Source organism: Leptopilina heterotoma, unplaced genomic scaffold (assembly GCF_015476425.1).
Source record: "Leptopilina heterotoma isolate Lh14 unplaced genomic scaffold, ASM1547642v1 Lhet_129, whole genome shotgun sequence".
In the NCBI taxonomy this organism is placed as follows: Eukaryota; Metazoa; Arthropoda; class Insecta; order Hymenoptera; family Figitidae; genus Leptopilina; species Leptopilina heterotoma.
The window spans coordinates 678277-697492 of NW_025110847.1; the positions used below are offsets into that span (position 1 = coordinate 678277).

The window sequence follows — 19216 nt, forward strand, 5'->3', positions numbered from 1 at the left end:
ATATATGCTTTCCTTCCGGTTTGAACAACTTTTTAAAAAGTGGTGTGCCTTCTATAATAATGTTTTAAGTCTATGGACTTAAACCACAGACTTAAGCCATAGACTTAAAAAATTCTTATAGAAGGCACACCACTTTTCAAAAAGTTGTCCAAACCGGAAGGACAGCATATATGTTATTGAGTGTACTTATTAATCGATGTATTTCTGATGCGCTTAGTTAAAGTTAAATGTTCTTCTAAAGCTTTTGCTGATTGTTTTTAGAAAATTCTATTGCTGCTTTCGAAACAATTGTGGATGCATAAAAAATGGTAGATTTCGTTACACATTTTGCAAATTGTTTAGAAACTTCTGCTGGTGTTTTTGGAGGATTTGCGGATTTAGTGATTGCTATTGATTCTCTTAATACGTTTTCAGATCCTTTAAGAACTCCTCCTGCTCCTTGAGGAACATTAATTTACGATTATTAATGAATTAATAATGGACTAGCTTAGTATTCGCTTAAATATTTTTTTGATTCCCTATGCACTTCTACTGGCTATGACGGAACACTTCGGTTCTTTTTATAGTTAGTGTACCTCTTGTATCTTTAGCAAAATGTTTCGCAACTTCTCCTAGAGCTGTAGGATACTTACGAAAGTAGTTAAGGAGAGAGTACCTCCTCTTCTTTTTTATGATTCTTTAGAAACATCTTCTGGAGCTGTAGGAACATTTGGGGATATTTTAAAATTTAATATTAAAATTAATTTAAAATTTTAATTTTTGCTAATAATTTTAGAAATATATATTATTTTAGGAACATTTGGAAATAATGTTATAGACTTTTTGCTACTTTTTTGTAGTCCTCAATTGGAAAGAGTGGTGATAAGAAGATCCAATATGATAATTTAATTTATACTGTCCCGATGTAACCTTGGATTGCGGAACCCAAGGTATCTGAAAGCAGTTTTTACAAAAGTCTTTATAAACAAAAAAGGGATAATTCTAAAAAAAACAATGAATTTAAGTATTAGATTCAGTTTTATTGATTCTTTTCTATTTTGTCTAATAAGAAAAAAAGATTCCCATACAATTGATTACAATACACAACCGTAATAATAAAATTATAATAAAAGAATATAAATTTATAAATGATCTCTACTCCGGATAGTAAAAATCAGTTCCAGTTGAATACAATTCATCAAGCCTTTCAGCAACATCAATCATTCTCTTTTCAGTTGGTACTTCAAAATCATGCATTTTAACAAATAATATCTCCTGTCCGCTAATTATTCTACTTTCTACCTCATCAACAATAAATACCATTTCAGGAGTAACAATATGAATATTTTCTAGATTATCAGAAAGATAACTCAAGTCCAATAAACCCGCTTGGTTTTTTATTTCGATTTCAAAAAATAAACCTTTCTGTGACGAGGTACTAGAACCAAAGATAATATTTTCAAATTCCTCATCACGAATAGTCGAATGTTGTTTAAAATTTATGAATTTAATATGATCCAATTTCTTGTATAATGAAAACTTTTTAAATGCCGTCTCCGGTACAATTTTACCAGAATAAATTGTAATTGGTGTCTTAATCCATTCCTCATGAGCTTGACGAAGAATTGTACTATAAATTGAAACTGCATAACGATTAAGATTGTCATAATTCATTTCAAAATTTTTTATTGATTTCGAATATAGAACGTAAAAATCCTCAAAACGAATAAGTCGTTTTAGTGTCATTAATTTCTGACTATATTTAGCATAAACATCTTCAATATTTTGCTTATAAAGAAGATCGTAAACTATTTCAATTCTATATGATGCTTCAACTACATTTTGAATATCATCCAATTGGTCTTCAAATAACAGATCGTTTATGTATTTCCAATCTGGAAATGTCCATGACTTGTAGGATGGGAGTATTTTCATATTATTGTAGTAATCGGTGGCAAATTTTTCATAGGTTGGAACAACACTTTGACTTGGTTTTAGTTTCAGGATGTACTTCATTAACATTTCCGTAGCTATTTTGTAGGTGCAACAAGGAACATTATCAACCATAAAATTTGCTGCATTGTGAATGCTCTCCATTCTGGTTGATAAGATCTTTTCCCTTTTAATTAGAGACTGTACTTCAAGATTTCTGTTGGCGAACCAATTTTCTTTGGGGAGTTCCTGGCTCTTTAATTTTATTACTAGAATATTGTTTTTGTCATTGAAAAATGTATCCGTTACTTTAAATTGTACATCGTTGAATACTACATAATCGCCGGTAAATTGTTGATGAAATTTAGATAGATCCACAAAACCGTATTCAGAATTGATTGTTAGATGATAACGAACTTCTACATTTGAAGAAAGTAAGGCAGATGTTTCGCCGACAGATGCTGCGGGAGGTATATCCGTTAGGAGTGTAATGTCATTGAAAAAGAACGTACCACCTTTTAGGTTCTTTAAGTACTGAATTACTTTTGGACGATTTATAATTTGAGTGTACCAAAGACTGGATGGTTTCAAAACACCTGAATTAATTGTGTTCATTTCCAGGAACGCTAAATTTGCTAATAATAGACGTAAGAATTTTATAGATTCTCTATCTTTCTTAATAGTGGACAATCCCTTTTCCTTAAAGTTCGAAAGAGCTGCTAGATACTCGCTATGGAATCTTCTAATTACACCTCTTGCAATCGCTACAAACCATTCGGAATCCATATTCGCTGTGATATCCTTTGAGGTTCCGGGCCTAATATCTAAATTTGTGTCGCTCACTTCTAACTTTGGTTTTTTCTCCAGAACATTTAAATCAGGTTTCCTATCTGTAGCTAATCGTTTACCTTTATCAGGTGCAGTACTCTTATATTTATCCGCAAGATTGAGAATTGATTTTTCAATATTAGGATTTACTAATTCTGGTAGATGTTCTGGGGTAATATCCAATTTGGGATTAGAATGAACTGACCCAGTGGGTGTGATTGATTGCGACGAACTTGGTTGCATTACCTGATCAGTTTCAAATCTGGAACTTCCGCTTGGAACTTCGTCACCGTTACCCTTGGCACCTTCAAACAAAGCATCTACCTTATTCGGTGAATTAGCGTCATTTTCTACAGTGCGCAACAATTTCTTTCGCCAATGCACTGTATTAAAATTCATGTGATAATTTTGAAGTACCCTTAGATCTCCACCTTCACTTGCTATTTGATCGATAAAAAAACCGATCCGTCGGAGTATATTGTCACCTCCCATTTTAAGTTTTTCATCAGAAATTTTACCCAGCTTTGGATTGTACTCTTGATATAATATTGAATTACCGGTGGCTTTGAATGGCACAACGGGAACTTGAAATATTTCATCTTTAACAGTTCTCAATTCGGCAGTTTTTCCAAACGACGATATACAAGTTGGTCCAAAATAGTTTAAACCTCCAGGATAGAAATATCTGACGAGTTTATAATTACTTTCCTCCCTTATGACATTTGGTACCAGTCCTGTATGATCGGGTACTAAATTTCCATTCCGATTAATTATTTTCAATGTTGATTTAATGTTGTTTAAAAGATTTTGAATCATTGGAATGTTTTTTAATTTTGTCGACATGGTCTGAATCATTTTTCGAAGCATTTGATGGGAGAATCTAAATAAATGGTATGATAGTTCAAAGCCAGGATCCAATGTTCGTAGAATGGCGATAGAGGAATCATGAAGGAGACCCATAGTGAGAATTTGTTGTGAAACAGTGTGAGAGGTTGATTTAAAAATGTGAAATAATGCATCAGTTAAAGTTAATCTGTTAAGAAGTGGTTTTGAGAGAGTCAATAAGGATTCCTGTGCGATTTCATTAATTAAACTTCTCCACATAATAGACGAATATTTTGCTGCAACTCCAGCTATTGGAATAAGACTCAGGACATCAAGGGAACAACTGAATGCAGATAATCCTTGGTTTCCGGATTGTACATTTTGAATACAGGTATAAAATGGTACCAATGATTTCAAAAAATCTATCACTAACTCTGCGTCTGTTGGATCTCTGTAATATTCCTTTAGGCCCTGTACAAACTGTTTGGTCTTAATATCCGCTATCTTTTGAATAAACACTTTGTGATCTTCATCATGCTTTTTTATAGGTTTGACAAATAATCGAGTATCTAATCTTATTGATGAATCATTGCCAACTGTTAAACCAAAGTCTATTTCGTTACCGTAGTATGTAAGTAAACTCAAAGAATTATTTTCCTGTCTAAGGGCATAATAATCATTTCTCTTATTTCCAATTATTGCGAATAAGAGAAAAATGTCACTGTTTACTTTGTTTGGCCATCGTGGACATAACGAACAACGCATAGGCATGTGATCAACCATAGCAAAGTATACAGTTGTATTTAAATTCATATCGTCGATTATCTTCCCGTCTGTTAGAATTTTTTCAAGCGCCTTTTTCTCAATTTCATTGTATGTCTCCTGAACATGAATAAATTGATCATTGAAAATATTATCTAAATCTGGAAGTTCGATTTTCTTACATCTTTCAGGAAGAACAATTTTCAACAACCATTCAGCAGTTTTATACAAATAAGAATAAAATGATAAATTTTCTTTTCCATTTGAATAATTACATAATTCTTTTAGAATTTCACAGGACAAAAATGTTCGACTTTTTAATTGTTTCAATTCTCTTTCAAGTTTATTATAAAGGCTTTTTTTAATTACGTTCATTAAACTTTTATTCAACGAAAATTTAATGTGATGGAAAAATTTATCATACGCCTCTGTCCAAAATTTATCGCTTTTTATTAAATTTATTGTCCTTTCACTGCGAAATTTTTCCTTTTCTTTAAAGGCATAATAAAATAAAGCCGGTGTTGCAAATAATTCCAATAGTAATTCATATGTGTCATTGTCAAATTTTTGTAATTCAATTCCTTGGGATAAAAGAATGTAACTTTCAAAGGTTATATTCGAAATATCAAGTTGAATAGAACGAGCAATTTTTAAACCAGTCATTGCGTAAATATAATCAACATCCATTATTTCAATGTTTTGTTCCGGTTCCGGAAACATTGACCAAACGTATTCATTGAAAACTTTATTAATTGTCAAATTCGTGAGTTCATAACTTTCGTATCTTGACGAACAAAAATCACGACTTATGTAATATTTCGAAAGTTTTTGAAACACCATTTCCTTAAGTGCCGAATAGGTTATGTTGTCTGTTTGACTTATTATTTCAGCCAAATAACCGTCAATGTTTCCATATTGAGAAAATAGAGCAGTGCTAATGATGTAGTGATATGTGTCGTCTACGTATTTCATGTCAAGTGTTTCATTTTTACCACCACCATAGAGATCAGTTCCTTTTAGCACTCTTTGGAGAAGTTTAAGTTTACTGTCATTCTGATCTTCAAAAGTATCGATATATTCAAACAGTGTATTTAATACACAAGCCGAATGATTTCGTTTATCCTCGGTAATTAATTTCTTATTATAGAAAAATATACCAAAATTTATAATGTAGTGACAAACAGAAAGAAATTGAAAATTTGTCGACTGTTGAAAGGAAATTGTTGTGCTGTTCATGATTTTGAGGTTATAAAGTAATTAATTATTTTTTGTTAGAATAGTAAACCTTTTCACGTCTAGTCGATACACCTGAAAAAAATTTAATACTGTAGAAAATATTGGAATTAAAAGTTATTGACAGTGCATTGAGAATGTAGAATTGTAATAGAAGGACAAACTCATAGGCACTGTTTCTAAAGGCTAATTTACAATGACAATTATAAACTATATGCATGTGGTAGAAGAGCACAATAGATTCTTGATTATGAGATAGAAAAGGATAGATATATGGGTCATTCCACGTCAACGAGACACCCCCCACCCTCAGAGTTTTTAAGGTCGCTGATTACGAATCTGGAATCAGTTTTTAAAAATTCAAAATGGCGGATCCAATATATCGGACAAATATTAAAAATTAAACAAATTCGCTAGAAAGTTGTCACTCGGGGGTTTTTGGGGTCGCTGATTACGAATCTGAAGTCAGTTTCTAAAAATTTAAAATTGCGGATACAACATTGGAGACAAAAATTAAAAATTAATCAAAGTTGCTTAAAAGTTGGCATCAGCGACCCCAAAAATTCCCGAGTGACAACTTTCTAGCAAATTTGTTTAATTTTTAATTTTTGTCCGCCATATTGGATCCGCCATCTTGAATTTTTTATTTTGACACTAAGAATTTTAAAGTGGATGTAATTACTTAAATTTTAAGCCTTATTAGATTTAGAATTCTTTTCGTTTAAACCAATTCTGAGGGTGGGGGTCTCTCGTTGACGTGGAATGCCTCATATTTATGTCCTTTTCACTTTAGATTTTCACTTCATGACATATGAATAAACATTCGGACGGGGAAGGCATTTCTGAGCACGAGTGTACCTTGCCACAGTGAGAGAAGTCAAGGGCGTAATAGTTCCCGCTAGACGTCGCTATAATCTACTCTGCTTGTCGCGTTATGTTTTGAATCTAGGGCTTAAACGCCCCGAATCGGTCAAACATTGTTCCCGCATGTCAGAGAACAACTCGTGGCCGAAACTAAAAGTTGTAAGTAATCTTGCTTCGGGATGTTCCACGTTTTTTATCGGGGCTTGAGACGTCCCGATCGAGGGTTCACATAAGAACATTCAAAATTATCACTCAAGCCTCGCACGGGACGTATTAGTTCCCAGACTTCTCTCAGTGCATATGGAAACTGACACCTATATATAATCGTTTTAATTTAAATTATTCTTACCTGATATTTTATTCTTGTATTTTTTCCATACACTACAAAATTCTGTTAAATTTCTTGAAAATGAAACGTAAACTATTTTCCACTTTTAACAAAAAAACAATAATCCCAAGCTATATAAGAAAGAAAAATTTATTACCCAAGTCGTAAAATTTTATTCTGATTCTTCGTTTACAACTTTTTCACGCTTCTTGATAAGATATAAATAGTAAAATATTGTCTTCCGCCAAAAGAATATTTTTCAACAAAAAGTTCAAACAAATTCTTTAGTATATAATTTACTTTTTTATATTTATAACTTTCTGCAGTGGGAAAATATAATTTTTCTGCAATACCTGCACTGGACGAACAAATTTGAAGGTTATGTTGACTCATTATCTGCAGTAGAATAGCGAACCATGAAATGGAGAAGGACAGTCGTATATTAATCTCAGTTGTGAATTTAAAATATGTTTTCAATTCGAAATTATGAAATCTATCATTGATGTTTAAATATAAAAAGTCAATAGTTAATGTTAATAAATGATTAGTCATTCAAGCGTAAAAAAAGCATTCAGGTGTAGAAAAAGAAATTTCGAAATATGTATGAAAGAAATATATGTTTAATATTTATTTAATAAATTATAGTCATGCAATCAATGCCGCGTGTTTCATGTCAAACTGTATTGAATGTGAAAATTCAAGGTCTAATAAAACAGTTTTTCGAATTTTAAAATTATTTATTAGAATTGTTTTAAAATTAGTTCTATGATATGGTACAATAAATAATAGTAACTTGGGTAATTATAGGAATAATAAAACATTGTTATTATACTAAAAAACTTCATTATATCTACTCCGGATGATAAAAGTCAGTTCCAGATGAATACAATTTATCAAGTCTTTTAGCAGCATAAACCATCCTCATTTCAGTTGGTAATTCAAAATCATGCATTTTAACAATTAATATTTCCTTCCCATCAACTACTTTCCAAGATACATCATCAATAACAAATGCAAATTCAGGACATGCAATATGAATATCCTTATCGTAATCGAAAATACGACCTAAATCCAATAAACCCACTTGATTTCTAATTTCAATGTCATAAAATATTCTTTTTCCCGATGTTTCTGTACTTGGTAAAACATTTTGATATTCCTTTTCACGATTCGTGGAAAGTTGTCTAAAACTCAAAAATGAAGTTAACTCCTTTTTTTTGTAATTTAAGTACCTTGAAAAACCTTTCGCAGGTAGTATTTTACCGTAATAAAGATTTATTTTCTGTTTAGTCCATTCCTCATTAGATTGTCGAATAATTGTACGATAAATTGTTGCTGCATAACGATTTAAATTGTCCTTACTTTTTATGAAATTATTCTTTGATAATGAATACAAAACGTAATAATCCTCAAAACGTATTGCTTGTTGTAGTTTTAATATATTTTGATTATATTCCTGAAAAACATGTGAAACCTCTTGCTTATAAACGAGATCGTAAATTCTGTCAATTCTATTAGTTGCTTCCTTCAAATCTATAATGTCATCCAAGTTTTTATTAAATAACACATCGTCGATGTATTTCCAATTTTCAATTTCATAATGTTTGTAAAGTGGAAGAACTTTCATGTTATTGAAGAAATCTTTGGCAAATTTTTCATATGTTGGAACAAGACTGTTTGTTGATGTTGTTTTTAAAATGTACTTCTGTAGCATTTCCACTGCTGTATGATAGGTAAAGAGGGGAACAGTATCAACTATGAGATTCGCTGCTTTGTCGATACTTTCTAATCTTGAGGATAAAATACTTTCGGGAGCAATTAGATTTTGGATTTCTTCTTTTCTGGTAGTGTACCAATTCTCCCTGGTGAGTTCATGTGGTTTTAATTCTATTACTAGAATTTTGTTTTTATCGAGAAAGTATGTATCCGTTACTTTAAAGATGACGTCGTTAAATGTTATGTATTCGCCATTAAATTGTTTATCCAATTTTGATAGGTCGACAAAACCGTATTCAAAATTTGTTGTAATATGATAACGAACTTCTACATAGGAAGATAATCCAGATGTTTTACTGATTTCACCTGGAGGTTTATTTGTTAAAAGTGTAATGTCATTGAAAAAGAATGAATTTCCTTTTTGATTTTTTAAATAATCAATTACTTTTGGACGATTTATAAATTGAACACACCAGAGATTTTCTGGTATAGTAATAGGTGGAGTAATTTTGTACATTTGAAGGAAAGCTAAATTTGCTAATGTTAGACGTAAGAATTTGCTATTTTCAGTGTTTTTGTTCATAACGAGTAGACCTGACTCCTTAAATGCCTTTACTGTTGTTACATAATTGTTGTGAATAACTCCATCAATATCTTTTGCTAACGATAAATACAATTCTGATTCAGTATTTTTTGCGATATCCTTTGAGGTTCCAGGTATATTATCTAAAATGTGGTCTGATAATTCTAACCTTGTCTCTTCTTTCGGAACCTTCGAATCAATGTTTACATCTACTAATCTTTCTTCATCTGGTAGAGTACCATCAAGATTCAATTTTCTAATTTTAAGATTCTTCGGTAAATGTTTTAAAATTTCTTCCAATTCCCAAATGGGATTAACAATTTTTGCTAAAGTTCCGGGATCAGCATTTGGCAGTTTCTCCAGAATATCGGTATCAATTTTAGTAGCTATTGGTTTATTGCCCTCATCCAGTGCTGTTTCTTCCAATTCCCGAATAGGATTAACAATCTCCGCTGATGTTCCGTGATCAGCATTTGGCACTTTCTCCAGAATATCGGTATCAATTTTAGTAGCTACTAGTTTACTGCCCTCATCTGGTGCTGTGTTCGTCAATGTCTCCGGAACATCCAGATTCGATTTATGAATTTCAGATCTGAATTCTTTCAAATCTTCTAAAGTAACTATCGATATAGAATCAGGATTAACGAACTCTCCCGATGTTCCGGGTTCGTCAACATAATAAGTATTATACAAATCTAACTTTGGTATTTTCTCCGGAATGTCACGATCAATTTGTGTATCAGTAGCTATTCGTTTGTTGCCTTCAGCAATTGATGGAATATCTTTTAATATATCTGGAAGATCCAATTGTGGACCTATAAATTTAGGTGTAACGAACTCTGCTGAATGTTCTGGAGACATTCTCGAATCAGGAAGAGGATTATTCGATACTGTCCCACTCGACGAACTTAAATCGGAATTTGTAGGACCGGCCTCATCTCTGGCAGTTCCGATTACATCATTAACCCCAGCAACGTCTCCCCCAGGAGGTGAATTTGAATTATCGTTGGGGTAATCCATTCTCATTTTCTTTCGCCAATGCACTGTATTATAATTCACGTGATAGTTTTGAAATACCCTTAGATCTCTTCCTTCACTTGCCATTTGATCAATAAACAAACCGATCCGCCGCAGTATATCGTCTCCACCCATTTCGAGTTTTTCTTTAGAGATTTTACCAGTTAGGGGATTATATTCACGATACGATATTGAATTACTGGTGGATTTTAATGGTACAACGGGAACTTGAAACATATTCCCTTCAATTAATCTCAATTCGGCAGTTTTTCCAAGGGATGATATACAAGTGGGTCCAAAATAGTGTAAACTTCTAGGATAAAAATATTTGACGAGTTTATAATTACTTTCCTCCCGTATGACATTTGGTATCAATCCTGTATAATCGGGTATTAATTTTCCATTCCGATTTAAATCCTTCGATGCGGATTTAATTAATTGTACGAGATTATTAATCTTTGGAAAAGTTTTTAATTTTGAGGACAGGACATGAAGAAGATTTTTTAACATTGGACCAGATAATTTAAAGACGTTGTATGATAGTTCAAAACCAGGATCCAATGTTCGTAGGACGGCAATAGAAGAATCTTGAAGAAGACCCTTGATGAGAATTTGTTCCGAAACGGTTCGGGAGACGCGTTTGAAAATTCCATTTATTCCTTGACGTAAGGACATTTGAGAGATAAAAGCAGATTTTGAGAAACCTAATATTGATTCTTGTGCCATTTCGGTAATTAAACTACTCCATAATATAGATGAATATTTTGATGCGACTCCAGCTACTGGAAGAAGACTGACAACATCTAGAGTACAACTTAATACTCCTAAGCCTGTATTTCCGGGTTTTATACTTTGAATACAGGTATAAAATGGCACCAATGATACTAGAAAATCGAGTACTATCTCTGCGTCTGTCGGTTGTCTGTAATATTTCTTTAGACCCGATATAAACTGTTCGGTCTTAATGTCAGCTACCCGTTGAATAAATACTTGGTAATCTTCACCAGATTTTTTAAGTGCCTGAGAAAATAATCTAACTTCCATTTTTAAGGAGGCATCATTAGCGACTATTCGAGCAAACTCTGCTTCGTTTCCATTACTCTTAAGTAAAGTCAAAGCATTTTTCTCCTGTCTAATGGCATAGAAATCAGTCTTCCTATTTTCTACTATTGCAAACAATAAATATATGTCCTTGTTCATTTTCCTTGGCCATGGTGCACAGGTCATACAATGCATTTCATAATTTGGAACTCTTGCAAATTCCACAGTTGCATTTGAATTCATCTTTTCGATTATGCCACCCTCTAATAATACTCGTTCAAGAGAATTTTTTTCAATTTCATTATATGTTTCTTGAACATGAATAAATTGACCATTGAAAACTTCTTCTAAATCCGGAAGTTCACTTCCTTCACATCTTTTTGGAAGAAAAATGTTTGTTAACCAATGAGAGGTTTTATAAAGTGAATACTGAATTACAGGAACTTGTGCTATATTTGAATAATCACAAATTAATCTAAGTATATCAGCGGCAAAAAAAGTTCGACTTTTAATTAAATTTAATTGTCTTATTAGTCTAGAATGAAGATTCCTGTCTATACCTAACCTAATAATATTTTTTAAAGAAAGACTAATGAATGAGAAAAAATTGTTATAGGCCTGTCGCCAAAATTTATCACTCATTATTAAATTTGATGTATTTTCTTTGCGAAATGATTCAGTTTCTTTAAAAGCGTAATAAAATAATGCTGGTGTTCTAAATAATTCCAATGCCATATGATATGTTTCATTATCAACAGCTTGTAATTCAATTCCTCGTGATAAGAGAATATAACTTTGAAATGTTAGATTAGAAATATCGGTTTGAAGAGAACGAGCGATTTTTAAACCTGTCATTGCGTATATATAATTAAGATTCATTATATCAATGTTTTCTTCCGGTTCGGGAAAGATTACCCAAATATAATCTTTGAATATATTCTGAATTGCAGTCATTGTTAGTTTAATACTTTCATTTCTTGACGAACAATAATCACGACTTGTGTAATTTTTTAAAAGTTCTTGAAACACCATTTCCTTGAGTGAAACATAGGTTATGTTGTCTGCTCGACTTATTATTTCAGCCAAATAACCGTCAATGTTTCCATATTGAGAAAATAGAGCAGTGCTAATGATGTAGTGATATGTGTCGTCTACGTATTTCATGTCAAGTGTTTCATTTTTACCACCACCATAGAGATCAGTTCCTTTTAGTACTCTTTGAAGAAGTTTAAGTTTACTCTCATTTTGATTTGGCGTATTTTGAATGTACTCAAACAAAGTATTTAAAACAGAAACGGAATGATTTCTTTCATCGTTTGCTATTAATTTTTGATTGGAAAAAATTAACCCAAAACTCGTAATGTAGTGACAGACGGAAAGAAATTGAAATTGAAAATTTATTGGTTGCTGAACAAAGATTGTTGAGTTGTCCATTTTATATTGTAACTCAAGAAAATTATTTTTTGCATTGAATGACTATTGTTTCGTTATACCTGGAAATAAATAAATTTTTAGTCAACAAACTTTTTAAGTGAAATAAATAAAAAAAATTGCTTTTTAGTTTTTTTGAAATATGCGATATTATGAAAAGTTGTTACCTTATTTGTATTATTCTTCGTGGTAATAATTTCCTTGTACTTTCAAATAAGAGATCAAGTCAAATACTGCAAATTTACTTTTTGCTGTTACAGTTTTATTACGTTAATTTAAATCTATTATACATTGCTATTGGAAAAAGTAAATACAGAAATTATTGAAACATATGTAAATTATTTATACATGTTTCATCATTTCCTGTATAAACAGTTGTATAATGATGTAATATCTGCCCTTCAGTCATCATTCCAAAGAAAATCTAGAATTAATTATGTATTACAGAATAAGTTTTATTATTATTATTATTTAATTATTAGATAATAAAAAAATTCCACTATTTCCAACTGCTCAACCTTGCTGAATAAAATTTTTTATTTGAAGGCTTTCTTTTTAAAGGCCAACGCACAATAGGTTTGCAAAAACGAGATGTGTGAAATGGAAAAGGACCCAAACATATGTCAGTCCTTTTCTATCTTGTATATCTCGTTTTGCGATTCTATTGTACGTTGGCCTTAAAAAGTGTAATAAATATTAAGTCACATTCACAGTTTTTAATGACATGTTAAAGATTATCATTTTGTTTCACAAAACATTTTTTAATCAAACCTAATTCAATATTTACCAAAATGACACCTAACCTTCACTCAAATTATTATAATTACTTTAGTCATAATTTAATTTATAATAAAAAACTCAGGAATTAAATTTTAACTTCAAATATAAACTTACGAAACTAGACGTAACCGATGTATATGTTAATCGAAACTGTATGTATTTAAGAGAATTTCCAAATCAACTCGCAAATGTTAATGAACTCAAACAGTCTAAAGGTGCTTGCACACTTACAAATTTTTGAGCGAGCGCCTAATTTCAAGGTCATGAAAATATAAGTCACTCCCTGTGGGCACAGATACGTCTTTGTTCTAGAAACGTTCCTAAATCGTTTCATGTCCTCCATTTTTTCATGTCCAAAGGACTAAATATAATTAGCTCCATAAAAAATTAATTTTCACGTAAATTTTTGTAGAGCCAATCATATTTAGTGACCTTTACATATTTTATCTAGCTGATTAATATATAATTAAAAATTATTTCAAGTTACGCTTAACTGCCCAACTCTGCATAAAGTTTGTGGTCTACCCTAACCTTTCAATAATCTTGTTTCAGACATTGACTACATGCTTACGTGCATTGTGCATTTGTAAGTAATAAATGTTTAATTATTAAATCTCCTAATTCCCCAGACAATAGAACAAATAATAATTAAATCCATTTTTTATTTGAAATTATTTAATTTTCTGTTTCAAAACAAATAGTCTATACCGATACAAGTGTAACAATTTTAATCAAATAAATTATATTAAGCAAGAGGAAAAAATGTTTTACACGTGTGGAAACAAGTTCCTAAAATTATTTTGAAAATAACAAAAAAAAAAGAAATTTCACTTCTATACAATATTTTAAACACCAAAAGAGATACATTTTGCAAAAGTAAAATTAATAGCATTCTCAGAAGCTTTTGTATATAAGTTAAATTGTAATTTTCAAATTTTAGTTCTGGACAAACAATTAGAATATTTGATCAATCAGAATTGTCATTCTATTATCATCGAATAATTTTCAATCGATAAAAAATAAATAAAAAAGTATGATAAATATTTAAATATTGTAGAAAAGGTATGGAATTATGTTTAGAAATAGAAGTTTCTCTATAATATTTTATAAATATACAATTTTCATTTACAGGTATTATAGCAGTATAAAAATTAAGACGATGGAACATACAACATTTATTATTTAAAATCCAACCAACTTTCAATTTCTTTCTGTTTGTCACTACATTACCACTTTTGGTATTTTTTTCTTCAATCACGATTTAATTGCACATGATGAGCGAAATCATTCCGTTTCTGTTTTGAACACATTTTTTTAAAAAAACATTCACAATTCGGAAAATGAAACTGAAACCAAAGTTCAACTTCTCGAGAGAGTATTAAAAAGAAGTGATCTCTACGGAGGAGGTGAAAATGAAACACTTGACATAAAAGATGTTAATGAAACATATCAAGTACATCATTAGTAATGCTCTTTTTTCTCACTATGGCAACATTCATGCTTATTTAGCTGGAATAATAAATGGAGCAGACAACATAACCTATTTTTCACTCAAGGAAAATGTATTTAACCAACTTTCAAAAAATTACCAAAGCAGGGATTATTGTTCATCTAGAAATAAAAACTTTCCACTCACCAATTTAACAGTTGAAAAAGTATTCAATGAACATATTTGGTCGTTGAATATATATACGCAATAATAGGTTTAAAAAGTGCCAAATTATTTCAAGTTGATGTTTCGAATCTAACATTTGAAAATTTTATTCATTTGTCCCGAGGAATTGAATTAGAAATTCTTGATAATGAAACATATCAATTTGCTTTGGTTCCAAATTATCAAATGCATTGTATGACATGTCCACGATGGCTAAGGAAGAGGAACGAGGACATATACCTATTATTTGCCATAGTAGAAAATAATAAAAATGATTTTTATGCCATTAGACAGGAGAAAAATACTTTGACTTTACTTAAGAGTAATGGAAACGAAAAAGAGTTCGCTAGAATAGTCGCTAATGATTCCTCCTTAACTATGGAACTGGAAATATTTTCCCGGTTCTTCAAATTACGTAATGAAAATTATAAAGTATTTATCCAAAAGGTAGCAGACATTAAGACCAAACTGTTTGTAAATGGTCTAAAGAATTATTACCGAGATTCAACCAAAGCGGAGAAAGTAATTGATTTTATGAAATCATTGGTGCCATTTTATACCTGTATTGAAAATATAAAATCTGGATATCAAGGAGGAGCAGCCATAAGTTGTTCCCTTGACGCTCTTGGTCTTCTTCCAATAGCTGGCGTTACAGCAAAATATTCGTCTATTATGTGGAGAAGTTTAATTAATGAAATGGCAGACCAATCACTGTTTATTCTTGCAAAGTCACCAATTAATTCATTAACATTATTTATCGGCTTCAATCAAATTTACAAAACAGGATTTCAAATAATAATGGAAGAAATTCTTACCAAGCACCTTTTGAAAGACTTGACAGTAGCCTCCCTACAAACATTAGATCCTGGTTTTGAACAATATTTTCAATTTTTAAGATTCTCCAAAAATATGGTAGGAAAATTAGTTCATACTTTGTCCTCAAAATTAATAAACATTTCTAAAGTGGAACATCTTCTAGAATCGATTAAATCTGCAAAGAATTTTATTTACAAAACAGAAACTTTGGTCGATCAAACGGGTCTTATACCAAGTATTATTCAAGAACAGAATAATTTTAAAATCGTTAAATATCATTATACTGGTGGTTCGAATTATTTCGGTCCAAAATGCATAACATCGTTTGGAAAAACTGCCGAATTAAGAACAATCGAAGAAAACTTGTTTTAGTTACCAGTGGTGCCTGTAAAATTATATGCTATAGAATATATGATCCAATAACTGGAGAAATTTCTAAGACGAATTTTGCAATGGGAGAAGACGGTATTCTTAGACTGAGGGACAATTATATTAATCTACCAGTAGAAGAACAAAGAAATGTGTTTGCATTACGTAATTATCACGAGTATAATTCGGAATTGGAGTGGATGAAGTCACTTTTTAAGAAAAGAAGAATCGCCAGGTAATTTATTCTACAAATATTTTTATAATGTTTACAGTAAAAGAATTAAATGATTCATATATTGGTCTTTATTTACATTATTTTTTTGTTCACATCTGCACTGAGAAAAATAAACATGACTGGGCACTGTGCTGACAGGAATGATTCCTGTCCAAAAAAAAACGAACCGCTTGACTTCAGAATTCCCAGAACCTCACGAGCAGACTTTCCCAATAACAATATTCCTGGAACTTCAAGAAGTAGTTTAAATCGCCAAATTAGCAGAAGTAGTTTTTATCAACTAGATGTGCAGAAAACAATCGATTTAATAAACATATTTAAGGAAAAAGGATTGGCAGGTTTAATAGAGGACAAAAATATATTATCATTTCGAACAACTGTTAATTCTTTGGAATCTTATCAAATGATGAAGAAAATACTAAAACCAGATGTTAAACTGTGGTATACAGAAACATTAACACGACCATCTATCGTTAATGATTTAAAGGATCTAAAGGGAAAATATTTTTATTTTAACGATTTAACTCTTCTATCTGATATCGCTCCTGCTGATATAATTCCTCTTAGAAAAGCAAAATTTACTTTTAAAACAGAAGTTCGTTATCACATGGAATTTGATTCTGAATTCGGTTACGTTGATCTTGGTGCATTACATAATAAATTTAAAAATCAATACATTGTATTTCCAGATGTTCAGTTTTTTGTAAAGGATACTGAATTTTTTAATGGAAAAGAGATATTAGTTTTCAAATTACAACAAACAAAAATATCAAAAGATGATTGGTTGAAAACTCGAGAAAAACATAATAAAATAGTTTCTATTAATGAAATAAGACAAGAAACAAAAAGGAGTGAAATTATTGAGATAAATGCCTTTTTTGTATCTTCAAAAACACCTTTGAAAAAATTTACAAATATAAAGGAGATTATGAAAAATTATATTTTAAGAATGGATGATACTGCAGTAGGTTCAGCTCCTACTTACGAAACATTGGCCAGGGAAATTTATGCAGGTTCTATTAATAGTGTAAGTCTAATTCCTTATCATTTTAACAAGTGGAAAATAACGAATAGCAAATACGTTAACGATGTACTTTATCATAAAACATTGCATCAGATTGATTACCGATGTTAAAATTGCAAAAAGTACGATAGACACAATTTTTAATGGAATATTTTGTGTCTAAACTTGTTATTTGATAGTAAAACTAAATACTTTGTTGACTTGTAAATTTTTTGACAATTTCATATTTTAACTTTACATATTTTAACAACTTTGTATTTAAATTTGTAAATCCTCTTTAAATAAAGATTTTATTGCTGAATTGGTTTCTATTGTATATGTATTACCTTCACTTCCTTAACAAACAGTCTGATATCTTTCAATTGTAAAAAATTTAATCAAACAAATTTTTGTCTGAATTACAGAAAATCCCACTTAAAATAAGAGACTCATGTAAGAAAAATAGTAAAACATTTGTAATATCATAAACACAATAAAAAATGACAATATTTAACAACTGGATAAACAAAAAGTAATTGAATATTTTGTAATAATTATGCTGTCCATGTTTTAATAAATAATTTATCTACATTTTTTTTATTTTTTTATTTTAATTCAACAACTGGATAAACAAAAATTAATGGAATATTTTGTAATAATTATGCTGTCCATGTTTTAATAAATAATTTATCTACATTTTTTAAGGTCACTGACCATGAATTTTTTTGTGGGTCTGCAATTAAGTATGTTCAAATGACTTACCTATTTTTGCGCCACGGAGGCTCATGAAACTGGCTCTGACGAAAGTCAATTTTCACGTAGCTCTTTGTACAGACAATAATATTTAGTGACCAATCACATTTATTTTTTTATCTACTTTATTAATATACACTCAGATGCAATAATGCTGTCCTTCCGGTTTGACGGTATTTTGTAAAGTCGAATGATTTCTGTCAAAATGTTTACAGTTCATGACATATGAATGAACATTCGTATGTCACGAACTAAGAATTTTATAGAAATGACACGACTTTTCAAAATTCCTTTAAACAGGAAGAACATCATTGAAGCATCTGAGTGTATAATTAAAATTAATTTTAAGTTAAGCTTAACTGCCCAACTCTGCATATAGTTTGTAGTCTACAAAACTCTTTTAATAACCTCGTTTGAGGCGTTGACTACATGCTTACGTGCATTATGCATTTGTAAGTAATAAACTTTTAATTATCAAATCTGCTAATTCCCCAAAGAATAGAACAAACAATAATTAATTCCATTTTTTATAAAAAAATTTTAATCATCTATTACAATACAAACAGTCTACACCATCACAAGTGTAACAATTTTAATCAAATAAATTAAATTGCGTACGTGAAAAAAAATTTTACACTTGTGGAAACAAGGTTCTAAAAATATTTTGAAAATAACAAAAAAATGAAATTTCACTTCTGTACAACTGATAAAACAACGAAAAAATAAACATTTGTCAATAGTAAAATTAATAACAATCTAAGAAGCTTTTGTGTATAAGTTAAATTGCAATTGTCAAATTTTAGTTCAAGACAAACTATTAGTAGAATATTTGATCAATCAGAATTCAAATGCAACTGTGCTATTAGCAAGAGTTCCAAATCATTCGATGCATTGCATGTACTGTCCACGAATGCCAAGAAAGATGAACGAGAACATATACCTATTGTTCGCCATAAAGGAAAATGAGAAAACTGATTTTTATGCCATTAACCGCTACTATGGGAGGTAACATTGTGTAAGTGACATCCGGTAATCCTCTTATTCTGCAAATATTGACCAATTCACGA

The 19216-nt window shown here is 30.6% G+C and overlaps 2 protein-coding genes across 8 annotated transcripts; one reads left to right on the forward strand and one right to left on the reverse strand.

The window, feature by feature from the left end:
* Positions 1–1006: 1006 nt before the first annotated feature.
* Positions 1007–6836, reverse strand: LOC122512866. Its single transcript, XM_043628970.1, has 2 exons — positions 6773–6836; positions 1007–5634 (listed from the first exon to the last, which is right to left on the reverse strand). The coding sequence occupies exon 2, from the start codon at positions 5560–5562 to the stop codon at positions 1135–1137; it is 4428 nt and encodes a 1475-aa protein (XP_043484905.1). The 5' UTR covers positions 5563–5634; positions 6773–6836; the 3' UTR covers positions 1007–1134.
* On the forward strand, positions 6461–17597 carry LOC122512867. Of its 7 annotated transcripts, none has more exons than XM_043628971.1 (4): positions 7284–7684; positions 13872–13905; positions 14260–14381; positions 14451–17597. In XM_043628971.1, the coding sequence occupies exon 4, from the start codon at positions 16443–16445 to the stop codon at positions 17526–17528; it is 1086 nt and encodes a 361-aa protein (XP_043484906.1). In that variant the 5' UTR covers positions 7284–7684; positions 13872–13905; positions 14260–14381; positions 14451–16442; the 3' UTR covers positions 17529–17597. The 7 variants fall into 6 exon arrangements, with proteins under 7 accessions (XP_043484909.1, XP_043484911.1, XP_043484910.1 ...); XM_043628974.1 differs by lacking the exon at positions 7284–7684 and adding an exon at positions 6461–6582; XM_043628976.1 differs by lacking the exons at positions 7284–7684; positions 14260–14381 and adding an exon at positions 6461–6582.
* Positions 17598–19216: the final 1619 nt, after the last annotated feature.

What these genes read in the sequence shown, in the direction of transcription:
- LOC122512866 (XM_043628970.1), bottom strand. Translation starts at nt 5,562, where the DNA reads ATGAACAGCACAACAATTTCCTTTCAACAGTCGACAAATTTTCAATTT.
- LOC122512867 (XM_043628974.1), top strand. Translation starts at nt 16,443, where the DNA reads ATGATTCATATATTGGTCTTTATTTACATTATTTTTTTGTTCACATCT.